This window comes from Triplophysa rosa, linkage group LG9 (genome assembly GCF_024868665.1).
Source record: "Triplophysa rosa linkage group LG9, Trosa_1v2, whole genome shotgun sequence".
Classification (NCBI taxonomy): domain Eukaryota; kingdom Metazoa; phylum Chordata; class Actinopteri; order Cypriniformes; family Nemacheilidae; genus Triplophysa; species Triplophysa rosa.
In genome coordinates, this window is record NC_079898.1 from 25289520 (window position 1) to 25308111 (window position 18592).

General features: G+C 37.7%; 1 protein-coding gene and 1 long non-coding RNA gene across 2 annotated transcripts in view; both read right to left on the reverse strand.

The window, feature by feature from the left end:
- Positions 1-3915: 3915 nt before the first annotated feature.
- LOC130559342 (uncharacterized) lies at positions 3916-11565 on the reverse strand. Its single transcript, XR_008963556.1, has 4 exons — positions 11239-11565; positions 8180-8366; positions 6641-6894; positions 3916-4703 (listed from the first exon to the last, which is right to left on the reverse strand). It is a non-coding gene; the product is annotated as an uncharacterized LOC130559342 (long non-coding RNA).
- A 141-nt stretch (positions 11566-11706) lies between these two features.
- Positions 11707-18592, reverse strand: part of disc1 (DISC1 scaffold protein) — a 35954-nt gene continuing 29068 nt past the window's right edge. The window contains 2 exon segments of the mRNA XM_057342323.1: positions 11707-13997; positions 16221-16338. Coding sequence (XP_057198306.1) covers positions 13813-13997; positions 16221-16338 — 303 coding nt within the window. The 3' untranslated portion in view covers positions 11707-13812.

The window sequence follows — 18592 nt, forward strand, 5'->3', positions numbered from 1 at the left end:
AGAAATGTCCATGTATCACGAATAAATAAATATAAATATTCATGTATACTATTCATTTATCATTTATGATCAACAGAGATGACCTAAAAAGCAGTGTAGCATTTTCACTGCACAGAAAACTCCTGCAATATTGTTGGAATAATTCAAAAACTGTTCTTCCGATCATCATGACAGATATGAAAATATTTGACCTGCACGGTTCTGAAATATTGGAGCAGATGTATTGCGGTATATCACGGAACGCACATGAAGCCACAAAAACTCATTGTTTTTGAAGCCCTCGAGTCATTCTCTCATGAGACGGCGATGCATCAGCAGATTTCAGCACAGAAAACCAGGTCAGTGAAAAAGAGGGAAAAAACGCTGCTTTAAATTCATAAAGCATCTATAGCCACAAGCCAAACCACGAAGCAGATAGAAACATCTCCCGTGCTTAACACTGACACCACACAGCGCTCTGTCAACAACATTAAAGACATCCTGCCGGTTCTTCTTGTAAACTAATGGACAGATTTCCTCGTATGTCATTCAGTGATGGGCTCAGATCCTCGAGTCCTCCGAGCCTTCAGGACCAGATGAAAGAGTAATAATCTAGAAGAGAAGCAAGTGCACTTTACATTTTGCATTATGCAAAGCTGTTGTTGTTATGCTTGAACGTGCAAAAACAATATCAAAAACAATGAGATACACAAGATGTACTTACAGAAACGCAGACCATGTTAGCGGTGAGATTATGCACACTTTCGCTGTAAAAAAACACAGCTCATGGGAATACATTATGCGAAATGAATACAGTTCACACATATAGTGAAAGTAAACTGGGCCAGGACACTAAAAGGTTATAAAGTAAAAAAGCTTCAAGTTTAAGTGCTCGCATTAATTTTTCATAAAAATGTGCATTATTTGGCTTGTATTTATATGTTCAAAAACAATTTTCACCACATTTAGCAGTTTCCCAGGTTAAATCCCTTCAGCAGAATTTTATGGAAGTTCCTCCATTAGGTCTGGGCGTGTGTATAAACTCCACACAGGATCCATCTGATGCTATTCGTGAGCGGACACATGTATTAATGATGAGACCTCAAAGCTGTCAACACTTTACCCTGGTGAAGGAAAGGTTAAACCTGGGTTAACATGACACGTTGAGGTCATGGGTCATCATGAGAGGGATTAAAGATTCAGTCACATTTCATGTAACCTTCCTTTAAGGTTAGAAACTATATCAGTGGTTCTCAAACTGGGGACCGTGGCCCCCTGGGGGGCCCCAAGATGGATCCAGGGGGGCCACAGATTTTGTTGCATTTTATGAAATATAGAAATTTATCACAGATTTTATGCAATCAAACATCAGAAAAATGACACCACCAACCAAAATAATTGAGGTTTTAGCATTGTATAACTGAATGTTTTTGGTTCAAGTTTAAGATTATAAGTCTTTATTTGGGGGGCCGCAAAGCGATGCACTTAACACAAAGGGGGCCTTACAACGAAAAAGTTTGAGAACCACTGAACTATATACTGTAAATGTGACGTACGTTCATTCTGCATGTTAATGAAATATGGTGTTGTATTTGAGACTGTCTGACTAAAAGTGCAGTAAACAAAATAGGTGACACTTTACAAAAACGTTCCATTGGTAAACAATAGTAAACTACATAGTTGACTGATGAACGATATTTTTAAAGGATTTATGAATCTTGTTGCATGCTAATTGATATTTTAAAGCATTTTCTTATTTCTTATTTAGAATGTAAAACGTGTATCTGTTAACATTAGTCAATGAACACATGAACAGCACTGGTTATGTTAACATTATGTATACTTAAATGAACAGGACAATAAATAAATGCTGTGAATAAATGCTTAATTGTTAGTTCATGTTCGCTAATGCATTAACCAACTGAGACTTTTACTTTCACTGAAAAAACATTAGTTTAATATCTCCAGTTTCAATTAACTTGCTCCAAATCGCATTAAAGCCGTGATTTGAATATATTTACATAGACAAGCACTACAGTCATTTCCTCTGGGAAACTAGACAACACTAAATGAGAAATCCTTTTGAATAATGAAGTACAGCATCATGATGTTTTTCAGACTCATCAGCCATTACAGGGAATTAATGTCTCCTGATACATTGAACCAGTGAACTGTTGCCTGTCATTCATTAAAAAAGATTCATTGATATGTTTGTAGAGATCAAAGTCAAAAAGTCAAAGTCTGCTTTATTGTCAATTCTGCCACATGTACAGTAGGCTACATACATATAGAGGATTGATATTGCGTTACTCTCAGACCCATGGTGCATACAAATAACACTACACAGAATAAAAAAATATATTAAAAAAAGATAAATACAGACTATTATATATATGTAAAATACAACTATTACAAGCAGGGATATTTAAAAAAAGAAAAAGAAGATAGGTAATGGCAGATAGAGTGCAAACCAGTGAAATATACAACAGTGCAGATGTGAGGTAGTGCAAAGAGCTTATTAGTCTGTTTAAAGTGACAAAGAGAGCAGGCTTTGTTTAACCTGTCAGAAGAGGTAGCTGAAGAGGGGCAGACCGATGCTGAATGAGGTAGCGAGCAATCCAATGCTGAGGGTTGGGAGGGAGTTTAGCTTCCTGACTGCCTGGTGGATGAAGCTCACTTTTAGTCTGCTGGTCCTGGCCTGGAGACTCCCCGATGAAGCTGTGTGTTGGGTGGGTGGGATCACCTGCAATGCAGAGGGCTTTGCGGGTGAGACGGCTTCCATAAATGTCCTGGAGGGGAGGGAGAGAGACACCAACGATCTCCTCAGCTGCTCTCACTTGATCTAAAGATCAAGGCTTTATGGGTATTATGGGATGTGTAATAAAAAGTTGGTGCCGTCAGTGTCTTTCCTTAAAAGAGAATCCGTGGAGAATTTAGCGGCATCTAGTGGTGAGGTTGCGAATTGCAACCAACGGCTTGAGACAGAATCCGATCGGGAAAATGAAGATGATCAAGCCGATACATCAACTTGGCCAGCGCGATTTGAGCAGGATGTAAAGGATTGGTAAGGTTTAAAAAATATATATGTTAAATAGTTCAAAACTATAGCTAACTGTTTTACCTTTTGTATACGACGTTATAAACATTTGCCGTTAGTGATCAACCAGTGTTACGCAAAGACAATAAACCCCATTATAAACACAACATTTGTTGCCTCTAGTTGGAACATTATTACTGATTATTATTACTTATAATAATAACTTATGTTGTCTTTTTACACGTTGCGCGTGTCTGCATTTGCAGATCACACAAAGAAACAACATGCGCTACAAACACACAACAAACTCAACTCGCGTTAGTCCGTAACAAAGTCTTTTACAATGAAAATATACTTACAGGCTGCGAATCTGAAGTGCCAGACTGTCCTTGCGAAGTTGTAATGGTTGGAATTGCCCCACTTTTTAACAAAAGCTTTCATGCACAGCCGGCCTTGATCTCGCCCAGGTTCATGAAGCAATCATCTGTAAAATGCGCTGCGCACACTTGAATATTCGGATTGTACTGTTCTGGAACAGTGTTGTAAATAAAATGTAACCATTCCTTTTTAGTTGTCTCATCTTCTGGAAGAGCAAACAAAGAGGCTTTCTTTTCGCAACGAAGCACACAGCGTCTCCGCGACATGGCTGCGGCGTTGACGATACAATGAGATTTACAAGTACGCCCACCTTACTTGCGTATAGATTTGGGCGGTCTTAGTCAAATCATACCACGAAATGATGTAGATTCGTGGGGGTGTGGTTACACGAGGCGTATCAGGCAGCTTATTCATGTAAGGTCTTTATACACCTCTAAACACATAGTTTATTGAATTGCAATTCTGTCAATAGATACAATAGACCACGTGGTTTAGAAATATAATTCATGTCGGTAACATAAATGGTCTGGTATGAATATAATAGGTAGTTTGAGCTCAGACATCAGAGCATTTAAACAAAATACACTTTTAAAAAATTCCAAAAAATGTTTTAACGTTACGTTCCTATAAAGAACCTTTGACATTCACACAACCTTTCTGTTGCATTAAAGGTTCTTTGACCTTACAAAAAATAAATATATTTCAAATTCATTTTAATAAGTACACTATAATTATCCTGTATATAAAATACACTTTGCGTAAATATACTGTATGTGTAGTGTTTGCATTTACAAGGACACACTTTCTAAAAGGTTACATGTTTTCGATAGCGTGTTTATGGTCAACACTGTGACTGGGAAATGTAGTTTAAAACAAAATTTACATTATGGACTACTAATATTGGGGCATTAAACAAGTTAGCAGAGCCAATCAGAAATGTTAAATGAACACTGTATATGATCTAAAGTCTTTGTAAAAGTGGACCACCGCTTGCCTGGGGTCACAGAACGGCGGACGACTGTTCCTGATTTCTGATGTGGCAGGTATTTGTATCATATCCCCCACTGAAGGCGAAGCTCATTTCAGTTTAAGATTCTTCCCTGCAGGTAGCTGGTCACCATCTGTGGTTTCTTACAGCCCGTCCTCAGTCTGTGTCCTTGGAATCCCACAGCAGCGTTTCTCTCGTCCTCCGGCAGTGATCTGTCTGGCTGTGATGTGGTCACAGTCTCTCGCTGTCTGTCTGCTGTGAGCTTTCACCTCTGATGTCCTCACGCCATCACAATGGACTACATTAACATTTCTCTTGACACTAGAAGAATGAACATCAGATTTCATCCCAAAAGATATAAAAACACATTATTTAAGAATTAGAATTAAGTAACTGAAGCCTGTTTTTGGACAATTTAATTGTTTTAATTTGTGTTGCAATAGTATTGACATAAATTTAGCCGATTTGCCTAAAATGTTTTTTAAAGTCCCTGTGAACCGGATGTTGTGATAGTTTTTACTTTCGTATTTTTACGCATTGCCGAGTGAAATGGAATTTCGAATGCAAAAAATAGTGGGCGGGGCTGTTAAAAACAGCCGTTCCATTTTGAAATGGAACTGGCAGCAGACTGACAGTTGAAGGGGAGGAGTTTACAAGATGCTCCGCCCAAGCCTGATGTCATTTAATTTGGATAGGCCGGAAGTGCATTTTCAGATTTTAAATGAAGATTATGAGGGCACATGAATTTTAAAAAGAGATTGACCCACACTGATAGGCTATTTATACAGAGCCCTTTCAGGGACATGGGGTGGAAAAAATATGAAAGGGAAGAGAAAAATATTTTTTAAAGCTTTTGCGTTCTCTCGCAAACATATTTGCGTTATCCCGCAAACGTATTTGCGTTATCTCGCAAAACATTTTTATAACACAAATAACACCTAATTCCTTAGACAAGGATCTACAACCTAGTCTTCCTCAAAACGAGAATATAAATTGATCTCTGTATATGAGCAGGAGACATGGACAAGTCCATAGGGACTGTCTGCAAAGTGGCTGTAAATCCGGCTGTAAAGCGTTACTACAAAAATAGTCATTAATAACTTAAATGTTACACACTGTAGTCTCACCTCACTTCAGTTTACACATTAATGCTCTCCGGCTGAATTTGAACTGGTTTTAGTTATACTACAGTATGTAACACTGAAGTGAATGACTATTTTTAGTAGCCTAATGAAATTCAGGTTTTGCACTTTACAGACGATCCCTTCGGTCTTGTCTTAGCCGGCTCCCACCTGAGATCAATACAAGGCTCGATTTGTGGGAAATTAAGTTAGTTCATTGTTATGTTACTTAGAATGAGGTGTCATTTGTGTTATAAGAACGTTTAGCTCACGAGTTATTGGTCCGGGAATCTACGACTATAGACCAATGTTTATGTACGGAGCTAATCTTAAATTCTGCCAGTGGGACATAAAACATGATGTGTTTGTCCGACCTCGCAAAATGTTTTGCGAGATAATGCAAATATGTTTGCGGGAGAACGCAAAAGTTTTGCGAGGGAACGCAATGTTTCTCGAGGGAACGCAACACTTTTGCGGGATAACACAAAAGCTTTAAAAAATATTTTTCTCTTCCCTCTCATTTTTTCCACCACCATGTCCCTAAAAGGGCTCCGTATATTTACAATAAATGCTGCAAAGTTTAATGAAAAAAAGGAACTGTAATTTTTTAAAAACCTGGAAGTGTAACATTTTCTGGTTACACAATCTTTCTGGAAAACGTTAGTTTTCTGGTGTTTTACAATTCTTATTCTTATTGAGGATGGAAATGAAATGGAATAAAATAGTAAAGTAAATGATACAATTTTTCCTGTGAATATGATCTGAACAGATTTACTCTTATAGTGACGGTTCAGTTAAGAAAATGATTTTCCTCTGGTGTCCATGATGGAAAAGAGCCAACTGTGACCTAAACGTGTTCAACAGATTCTTCAAAACACAAATTTATTGGTGACATCAGAATTATAAAAAGGTGCTCATTCTCAAAATATAATCCAGTGAAAATTTCAAACATAATCTTAGGTATAAATTGAAGATTTATTATTGCGTGACTACAAAGCCTAAATATTATTATGAACATATTGTGCGTGTGTTTGTGTACGACATCCCACTGTGTTTAATACCATCTGCCTGTGAGCGATAGATTCATTATCACATCATGCAAAAAAAGATTAACACTGAAACGCTTCAATGACTCACGATTCACAAGAGCCAAGAGTCAACATCTCCCCTCGAGGTGCCCTGTCAGACCTGCTGTCCCAAACGTCTTCCATTGTCCTGCTCTGCCTCATAAAACTCTTAAAGCACAGCCCATCATACGCTTTCACTCCCTCTCGACGGCTGTTATGGTCCTGTGAGCTGGAAAATAGCTCAAGGTCAGCATGTCCACCTCTCCTCCGCCGGTCTAATGATGAGGGTCATGTAATTTGGTCCACGTCAACTCGGAGGGAGGACTGTGGGTGATCAAGCAGTTTTTTAGCGTCAGACAGTTTGTCAACATTCACAACTGAACACAATTAAGTTTATCGTCATGATCAAGATTGCGAAAACTTAAATCTAAGAAAGTCAAATTATCTTGTTTCTAGAAAATAAATATTTTCTTTCGACGATCATTTTTTTTCTTAATTGAATATAAATAGTCTTGTAAGGCACAATGTACCATAGACCACTTTGCAAGATGTGAACACTGGTCCAGAAGCACTTCTGGTTTTATTTTGTATTTATTTTGAAATCTTTTTGTTGAACATTTTAGATCTGTTATAAATATTGGTTGTATTTTGTTTAGACGTTTGTGTGGTGTTAAAAAGGCGAAACAGGAAGTTCTTGTGAACCAGAATTAATTCAGCGTTGTTTACGTCATTCGAAGTGGTCAATAAATCGGAATTAAAACAAAATGGGTCATAATAGGATTTGGTAATTGTTAACTCCTTTTGAGCTAGATTTTAGCAAAACCACGGCACAGCTATAAATGCAAGTTACTGCGGAAGTGCAACCAGATTTTTGTAGTAATTTTAAAATAAAGACTCTCTTTAAATTCCAATTTGAAGATTATAAAAAAGCGCTGGCTATTATTGAAAATACAATTTTAGACTTGTTTTTATTTGCTAAAAGTACTGTGGAGATGACCGCTGGATGAGCAAGCTTGCTTTAAACTCTTAAATTGCTTAAATCCATAGAAACAGAATTTAATATGACAATTCACATGTGTGTTTTAATATACACTTGATTTATAATCTCTCCATATAATCTGGTGGGATCTATTTGAAAAGAATGAAACAAGGGCAGCTGCTTGAAAAGAAAACATGATATTTGGTATAGGGTATACTTTAAAATTTTACTCTAGTAAATATAACAATGTACTATACTTGTATACTAATAATGTATTCTGTGTCGTATTATTGTAACTAGGGTGAATTAATAACTGCAGTAAATACTGTAGAGCGTATACTTCATTATTTACACTATGGTACTTTTTAGTCCAGTGTATTATAGTAAGCTTTAGTGGTTAAAGCATGAAGCTATAGCAACGCCATGGGTTCGATCCCAGCGATTGCACATACTCAGATACAAATGTTTGTATAGTATAATGCAATGTAAGTCGCTTTGGATAAAAGCGTCTGCCAAATGCGTAAATGTAAATAAATGTAATAGTACTTTAGTATGTTTTTCACGTGGAAGTCACCAAGTCAATTCCAAACACAAAAGAGGGAATACCAGTAGGCCACACACGCTGCTCACCGGTGGTGCCATGTGACGTCTCCCGTGTAGTTAACTCTCCGGCACACACAGAGATCAGCTCTCATCTGAACTGTCAGAGACCGGCCGGCCTCATACATCAGCTCTATTGATCTCACCTCCTCCCGTGGGCAGGACAGAGGGATGACATTCTGGCCCACCCGATGGCTGTTGACTCTGTGTAGAGTATCTGCAGAAATACATCAATAAAGAACAATTACACTCACAGAAACAATGACAGAAGGTTCAAAGAAATACTGCTTTACTTTACGCACACACTATATTGAGAACAAACCAAAGTGTTCAAAATCACACTATACATCGTCTATATTTGACCCAGGTTGATACAACCCAACATTTCTTTAGAGATCATGTATAATAGAATTTTTATAATTGTTTTCCATTTTGCAATGTAAAATAGTAAAAATCACAAAATCGTAATCTTATTTAATGATAATGACAATAGCAATGAAAACAAAAGACAGTCGACAGGTTTATTTGCATTCCAAATCCGTCTTTTAGACAGATCTTATTATGTCAGGTTTACATATTCTGACTTAAGTCATACTGGCAGTTGGTCATTTGCTCAATAGAAAAAAAAACATTTCTGTCTTATTTCCATAACACAAACTTCTCTGATTGGTGGATCTGCTTTTTTTTATTGTTTTCAACCATATGGCTATAACGTGGTAGTTCATGGTAGATCTTGTAAATATATTGAATATCTATTCAAAAGGGAAAAAATGTATAATAATAAACAAAACTATTAAAAATACATTCAACCTCTCCACATCTGGACCAGGTTTTAATATGTGATACAGCTGAGGCCATGTTTCTCGCACACATCTCTGTTTTCGGTTGCTTCTCTAACAGCGTTTAGAAACATCTCAGTCTCTGCGGAGCGTCTGAAAGCAGTGCTGTCTACAGCGGGTTTGCGTGTCTTGTCAAAAATGGTAAACATCACATGTCACTTAAAGGGACCTGCTCCACGATCTCACGCCAAATCCAAACGGGACGCACAGACCCAATGTCTCAACTTCATGTGTCTTTACAGGTTTACTGATGGATTCACTATGGTTACAGTCATAAGACTGTAGGCGACTGAAGGCGATACATTTAATGTTCAAATAAATATTATTTCACATAATAATACATAAAAATATTTCTTTAAATAGTAAATGTGCACAAAACATCTACAAGGCTCAGTGTCAGCGTTTTAAACACACAGTTTTTAAACAGTGGAATAGAAATAGCTAATTGGGAAAACAAGAAAACAGGGAATAGCTAGTTTGAAATCTGACGCAGGTTTGTGGTTGATGATAAACACATTCTCTGAGCTGAAAAAAGCAGGTTGTGCCAACACAAAGAAAAGCAACGAGAATATAAACTTCTATTCTACTGCAGCCGTTTTAAAAAGACCTCAATGATGTCACTTCCTGTGTGCCACATAAAAGCAGCTTATGACCAATGAGACTGCATGGCCCAAAATCACCGCTCATTATTTTAAAACATCACAGAGAAATGAGAAAGAAATCATTTCAAGCAGCAATCTGTAACTTTTGCTTTTTCTCACTGCCTCTGATAGCATAAAACTACAGTTTACTTTTGTATCTTAATGTGGGTTGAAGTCAAATGAGATCAGACAGTTTGCACGATATTGTATGCACACACTAGCTCAACTTATAAATTAACGTAAGCTTACCAGTGTGAACCAGTATAACAAGACAGTTTTCAATCAGTATAATAGGGTTTTGTTTAAAAGAAAGTTACAGAGCAACATTTTTATTCATTTCTGTACAAACTGAAAAAGACACTAATGGAGCTGTTATGTGACATCTCTTATATACTTATAAGTAATGCAGACAGTTGAGGGTGGCAGGAGGTCAAAGGTTAAAGTAAGACCTCAGGATGGTAAGAGAATGGCAATTCACATTCAGAAGTGAATGACAGGAACTGGGCCCGTGTCAGAAGAGACCGACTGAATCCCGCCGGCTTTCCGCTCGTGAAGTGTGATTTCCACTGGCAGAATGATGGAACAAGAATGAAGAGGAAACCATTTGCCTTCATTTCACATTTATCAGAGAGAAACTTAGCAGCAGTGTTGGGTAAGTTACTCTGAAAAAGTAATTAATTACTAGTTACTAATGACATATTCAATAGTGTAATTAGATTACTGTACAAATTACTCTCTACAAAAAGTATTTAGTTACTTATTACTAATTACTTTCTATATCCTACATCAACCTTGATTAGTTAAGTGATTTAAGGATAGACATGAAAGGGCTTATTTAATTAATTCAATCAAATAATATTAAACTACATAAAGTATTATTATTAACTGACCAAAGTATTACAAATGTGAGAATTATACATTAAAGCAAGGATTTTAAAGTAAGACTTTGAATTTTGATGCCAATTCCACTATTGCACACACATATTACACAAAGTATTTAGTTTAATTACATCAGAAGTAACTGTAATTAAATTACAGAAAAAAATAAGAGTAATCCCTTACTTTACTTTTTCAATGGAAAAGTAATTAAATTACAGTAACTAATTACTTAGTAACTAGTTACACCCAACACTGCTTAGCAGGCTATATCAGGCTCTCTGTTTTAATCTTCAAATGCTTTCTTGTATCAGGCAGGTCTCATGCACTATAACGTTATCAGAGGTTTCCTAAACATCCTCATTCATGCATTCTAGTCCGGTGCAGTGCATTTAACATCTACATTCCACAGCAAATATTGAAATGTATAGTTTTAATGGTCATTTTGGATATGCAAGTGCATACATGCAAATGAAATGGAGTCTGATTGTAAGAGAGAAAGTTTATATATCAAGCTGTTCATCTGTGTTTGTAATTGATCGGACGTCGTTGAAATGCATTTGATCTTGCAGTGACACATCAAATCTATAATCGGCATTTCAAAACATCAAGGCCTGGTTTGCACACATTACAGAAGCACATCAACATCCATCAGTCATGGATCTGCGCGCCATGAAAAAAAAACATTTTCTTATATTTCCATAAGTTACAATAAGAATTAAAGAGAAAGTACCTTATCTCCAGCGCTAGTGTCTTCCACAAACTGTGCGTTTCCATGACGAGGGAATCAGCCTGAGAACTGGCAGCGTGGCGTAAACAGAGATTCAATTAAGAGACAAGATTGTAGGCGTCTGCTGAACGGTGCCAGGTGTGAGCTGATGAATGTGCCGCTCGCATGCCTGCCAGCCTGTGCTGTTATGCGGAGAGAGATTTGACCATTGTTGCGCTTGAGACAAGCAGAACTGTGAGCTGCTCATTTGATGAAACTGAAAGCTCCATATGTCTGTCGAGCAGATTTCTGCTGATGAACACCCCCGGGGAAGAAACATCACAAAACCATAACCTGATGAAACCTGGTGCCGCCTAGCAGAACTAGAGACGGATAACATCTAGCGTTAAAACACTTCTTCATCTGAGAGATCTACAGATTTATTGATGTTATAGTGTGACATTTACACAATTTTAAGACAATAAAATATTCAAGCGCATGGCATAATAAAGGTGTATATTTGTTATAAATAGCACTAAGAAAAGTTTTTATGTTTAGTTGTTTTAGTTTATTTTAATGCATGTTTTGTCTCGTCAAGGATCAATTTTATGTCATCCTTGAAAGTTTGTCAAGACCCCTGCTACCCGGTTTCAGAAATACTGATCTAGATATACCAGCTCAGAAGTTGCTATAAATAAAAATACAATTTATGAAAAATATAAACAATTTCTAAAATAATAAGGTCAACATAAAATGGAGCCAAATGACTCCAATAAACATATTTGGTCATATAAAAATAACTAAACCTTCTTTTTGGCTAACTAGGTCAGAAATAATGAAATGTCATGAAAATACAACATGAAAATAAAACAGGTCGCAAATACGATATCTCCAAAATACATTGTGTAAAATATTCAAAATTAGGTCCTTCAGCTTCGGTAAAAATATACTTGGAATAATAACAAGTTAAAAAGTGGTTTTAATTCTCAAAGGAGCAGAATTAAATGATGAGCATGCAAACGTACATTGTAAACGTACAGTAAACAATACAGTTTTTAAAAGTGCTTTTAAAGAGTGGTATACTGGACAAAATGCAGCTTTGCACATTAAGAAAAACCAAACTATATTTTTGTACTAAACAATGAAAATAGCTTCAAAAGGCATAACAAATTAAAACACAGTACATCAACACACCAGTGTGCTCCACATTTATACTTCTTAGCACCATATTGTTAAATCATGAATTAGGAAACTACTGTTCAAAGTTCAGTCGTAATTTCAAAAAAATAGTTCAGACACATTTAAACAAAGCCCTGAGCTCATGAGTTGAACTGACTGGCACAGATCTCTGTTTTCGTTGTGAGACGTCTGCCTGGTCCTATTTGATCTTTGAATTAATCATCTGTTTAACTAGACAGATTTTCATATGGAACCATATGTGGGCCGAAAGCGTTTCGATATATCAAAACATACAAAATAAATAATAAGTTATGCTTATAAAATAAAGAAAAATAACTTAAAACAACAAAAACAGGAATACAAACTTAAAGGGATAGTTCACCAAAAAATCATTTACTCATCGTCAGATTGTTCCAAACCTGTATAAATGTCTTTGTTCAACTAAACACAAAGATAGATATTTGGAAGAATGTCAGTAACCGAACAGATCTCATCCACCATTGACTCCCATAGTATTTTTTCCCTACTATGGCAGTAAATCGGATGACATCTTTTTGGTAACTGACATTCTTCCAAATATCTTCCTTTGTGTTCAGCAGGAACAAAGTAATTTGTACAGGTTTGGAACAACCTGAGGGTGAATAAATGATGACAGAATTATTCAATTTTTGGGTGGAGTATCCCTTTAATACGTGTAACGTAGGCCAGCGAGAGTTCGCTGTGCGAGTAAAACCTCACTCCCCGACCAACAGAGACGCTCTAGCGACAGACGCTGGAGACTGCGGTCTTTAGCCTCCTCGTTAGAGCGCCCGTCTCCCATCCGGACCGAGGCCCGCGCAGAGCGGTGCGAGTAGGACCGGTCACACGTGCAACAGAGTAAAATGGCCTCAATGAACAAAATGCTATAAAATCTCGCAATACGTGGCATGAACACGCATGCATGTAATCTCAGCCCAAAATCAAGAATAAAAACCCCACCATATTCACGTTACAGAAATGTGGGGGAAAATATGTTCACACATCATTTATTTAGTATTTGTTGTGCTGATTTCCGATGACGATAACACTATTCAAGTATTCATGTATTGAAATAATAATAAAAAAATTGAGAAAAGTAGGAATTAACAAAACTAAATAAATGATATTACTATAATGTGGGAAAGCCTTACTGTGTAAACAAAATCTTACTGGCTTTTTATTTGAGCTTTTGTCTCTCGAATTTGGGGGTAAAGCGTGCCATTTTAGATTCAGCCAGACGCATATACTGTATGTAAAAAATGAATCTAATTCCCTTCTGGTAGGCATCCTCAAGTAAATATACTGTGTTTTTGAGAATTGTGTGTGCTTCATGTTTCGCGGTTAAGTGCAAACTCACAAACACTGAACTCCAGTCTGGATAAGAGGCTAATAAGAGTCTAGTTAAATTTCCCAGCTGTCACTGAAGTAAAGTTCTTCTTCTACCTCTCCATCCTCCACCCGTCCTTCTTCAACATCACAATACTTATCTTCATCATCATCATCGTCGTCGTCGTCCTCGAGCTTCAGTTGTGACAGCATGGCGTGAAGCATGGCCTTGACCTCCTGAACCTCTTTCTCCAAAGACAGTGAACAACACGAGTTAAAGAAAACCATTTTACATTCAAGTGCACCGCGACTTTCATGATCTTAGCCTGACCGTCCGTCTTATGTGTCTTAATTACACATAAGACCCCTCTTCTCTAACGCCGTACTAAAATCTAAAGGCTTTATGTCCCCGACGGACCCCGTTCAATTCATATCCTAAATAATTCACACAGGTTTTATGAGCAGGGCGATAGACCCCCATCAACGACGGATAATTGTTTAACCGGACGGAGGGGACCGGCCGTTCGGTATAAGCGACGCCTCTCGCGGCAGATGGGGCCTGACGGGCACGTTTTGCTCTCCAAATGGCCTCAGATTGTCCCATTCATAATTAACCAGCCGTTAAAGAGCGCTTCATGAATTATGAAAGAGAGAAAGCGAGATCTTCCTTCAGCTGAGCAGACAGACTTAATGAAGTTCCTCGGGCTTATTATGTGTTTATTTGCACACCTATCCGCTGTATGACGGAAGACTCATTACTGAGTGCTGAAAAATCTGTTTTCTTTACCCAGAATTACTACAACAAGACAAATAAATATCGAATAAAGGGAGAACAAATGTAGTTGTCGAATAATCAAATCGGATATACTGTATATTATTGACCTTTCCTCTTCCTTCTGAACTGCTAAAACGGTCACAAGCTACGCCGTGTTTCTTGACAACTTAATGGATATTTTGAATGGCTGTTACTTCATTTGCTTTTGGCACAAACGCACGGCTCACACTAAGTGCTGATGAATCAAATTCTGCCGCGCTCTAAACAAACAAGATGAAGCGAGTTTGTCTGGCAGCGGATCAATATTTTGCATTACATTTTCAACGTCGTCTGCTGAGCGAATGATTTTGACATTATAATCCGTCACGGTTTGATTTGTACGTTCCACAGAGCGAGACAAGACGAACCCAATTAGCACGGTATCATTTTCATTAACCTGTTCGGTTTCGTGATTCGATAAACGGAAGATAACCTTCTGACTGAGTGCTTTCTATTTTTCGTTAGAAATAAGATCAAGTTCATCTACTAGCGCTTTTCTCCCGGCCGCTGCAGATCCGCTCGGCACGCACAGGTGGGCAGCGATATGAAGATATCAGCGTGCTGTGTCATAACCTTTCCCTTGATGGCACGCTTTAATCTCACATCACAGTGACAGGCAGATGATTCGCTCTCCATTTCCCCTCCTCACTCTGTCACTTCCTTTCAACCTCCGCCGAGCGCTGAATATCTCTAATAACTAAAAAGCACTTTCTTTTCTATTCTCTCATATATAAGAGATTGTCATGAAATGGCCAGGATCCGTTCAAATGTACCTATAATTCCCATCCGGAAGAGAGAGTCGTGTTCTGTCAAATGAGACGGGGGAGCTCTTCTGGAGGGTTAAAGCAGTGGGCATGTTACTTAAGGGCTCTAATGACCATATAGGATGTGTTCTCTTGGTATGTGACGGAGGAACTGCGATGATTGGCTGTAGCAGAGAACGGGGCTGACCGAGATTATAAGAGCAAAGGAGATACCAGATCATTTTATTCCAGAAAAACAACCAATTAGAGAATTGTGTTTGGCTAGCGTCTAATAATGGAACTATTTATATTTAATTGAAATTATGTTCATTTTCATTTGTATTATTATTTTATTGCATAATAATTGTATTAAAGAAAGGATTTGTTAAATTTTGTTGTATACTCATTTTAACAGTTTGTGGAACGGGTCCTGTAGTTTAGTCGCATTTAAACAAAGCGTATGGTACACATAGTGGTTGAGCTTGGTATCGCAGTCTAAATTCAAAATATTGGAGAGACAAGTTTAGCCAAGTAACGGTTCTTCTCGGTTTCTTTTGCTTAATATCAGAAATAATCTACAAGCACTCTATTGTTTGTGTACCGGAAGTTGACGGCAGCCAACGAACGCACGCATGCGCTGTAATGTTTGTTTATGTTGTCACTTTGAAACCGTCTATATGTAGATGCCACATTCAACCGCGCCAGTCAGCGCAGCCGCCATCTTGGAACTGTCAACATTTGAATTGCTGTTGTCGTTTGCAGTATGATGCACAAACATTGCACAGTCACTGGTTGTGGTTATTAGGACATTGCTAGGTTACTATGGTTCTGGGTGGTTACCAGGATGTTATTGCTGTTCTAAATGTTTAGATCAATAAACGCCGCTAATGCGCTTTAAACACACACGCACAGCTGTGTAAGGATATGAGCGAGGTCTTTGTCGAGGTTCTCCATGGCTGTCTGAAGCTGATCTTCCAGGCAATGCAGTCGCCCCCTGATGAGATCACAGCGAACCGTGAGCTCCGCTGCATCTCCACACAGATCCTGAAACAATCAGAAAATCAACTAAAACACTGATAACACAACACCGCAACATTTGCAAACATCCTTCTTTTCAAATGCAGGTACAAGATCATTTAAGATGTTAGCAGTACATTGCCGAAAATTTATGGAAAATCAACAATACCATGTATTTTATCATTTATTTTTCATAAATTATATAGAATAATATTGAACATTTTTAAAGAAGAGTTATTATAGTTTTGTTTTTAGTTTTATTAACATTTTAAACTAGCTTTTATTTTAAAAAAAATATATATTTATTTTTTATTTTTTAAATTTCTCGAAATTTAACGAGTTTTTTCTCGAAACACAACGACTTTATTCTCAAAGTATAGTGAGTTTATTGTCGACATTTTATTTCGAGTTTTATTTCTCGAAATTTAACGAGTTTTTTCTCGAAACACAACGACTTTATTCTCGAAATTGATTGAGTTTATTCTCAACATTTAATTTTGACTTTTTTCCCCGAAAAACTGCGGGTTTAATTTCGCATTATAATGACTTTAATCTCAAAACGGTTTTATATATTTTTTATTGCTTGGCCCTAATACTCTTCCGTAAATAATGTTTAGGCCAATATTTTATTTTATTTCAATAAACAGAAATGTTTTCATGGCTCGTGTATATGTATCTGGAGCGCTAACCACTGGGCTACCGCTATGACCATAGTTTCATTTTTATTACTTAAACTAGAAGACCTCTAAATACTAAAACACTAAAAAAAAGAGACTGATAATGCAATCTTTCTCTAAATGTCTTTTAGTACATAAAATAATTTACTCACAATCTATATCTATAATCTATATCTGTTTCTCAAACTTACCACACTAAACCTCACAACCATAGCCAGAACTGACCACAGCTTACCAAGTACTAATAAGACTCAAAATGACAACATGGACCTCCGCAACTTGGCAACAGTTTAGCACAAGCGTGTGCCAGACAGCCAGGTAAGTGGGACAAGTCCACACGGCCGGGTGTGTCCCAAATCCATCAGACCGTGATTCACCGATTTACTCCTGCGCACAGTCGGGCGGCATCTTAGGGCGACCGACAGACTCAAGTCTGCCCGTTTCTCTCAGGACCGGCCCTGTGCTGGCTGGAATGAGGTCTGCGGGCTATTCTTAAACCCCTTACACCAGCTAATGAAACACCTTTTATAGAAGCTAACATCACAGTGTGGTCGATTTAAAGCACTTTTGAGCCTCTGGGGACAGATATGAAAATAAACAGCCCCAGCGTACTGCCCGCGAGAGTCTGAGCGATACAGTTATTGAGACGTAATGGAAATCATGCTGGGCGCACATTCAAAAAGGTCACGGCGACAGTGAAAACTGCACTTTTGTGAGAAACCTGAGAGACATATTGCTTCAGAAATACATAAGAAAAGAGAAAATCTAAAGTTTGAATAGTTTGCAATGCACTATTGTTTCCTTCGCAAGGCTTTAAATGTAAATCTGTACGTGTGAGAGAGTCAGACACAGAGAAATAAAGGTTGTAGCCTTGAACTCTGTCTTGATACCTAGTAAGTCTCCTCACAATTATACAACATTTTCATACTGCTGCCTACAGCAAACCAGATCACTAGGTTTTGGGACAGAGCCGAAGAGCTCTTGGCGGGTTATATTTCTCACATGAGCCACTCAAGAGACATAATAATAGATGATGGAAATATATTGTTAATCTCACACTGCTGTGGTCTCGGTTCAGACACGAGACTGCCCCCTGCTGGCCCATATAAATATATCAATGAAAACGGCATTGAAGGAGTAGACTACATCATAGTCTCAGCCCCACAAACGTCTGATGCATAAGGCACACTTTTCTGGAAACACTTCAGCACGTTCAAAGTCGTCATCTGATTGGTTGATTTTAACAGCATCTCCGGGAGACGTGCGTGTCGCGTTCTTTAAAGCTCCGCCTGGAAACAACACGAAGCCGTCTGATCTAAGAAGTAAGCTGTCGTGTTTACAACGGTTGCAATAAGAATTCCTCACGATCGACTAAACGATTAATTCTATAAAGTATGCGAGGTTCACGGCATAAACATATAATTATTGTTGTTGGTGTTAACTTTTGACACGTTGGTGAATGTACACCGGTCTGTTACTGCGGGGACACATTTTACTGTATCACAGTATTACGCATGCATTGATGTCAATGACATCAATTCCTTCTGTGGTGTTCATGTTCAGGTATTCAATATTTACACAAAAAAGATAAGCATGTTTTTTTC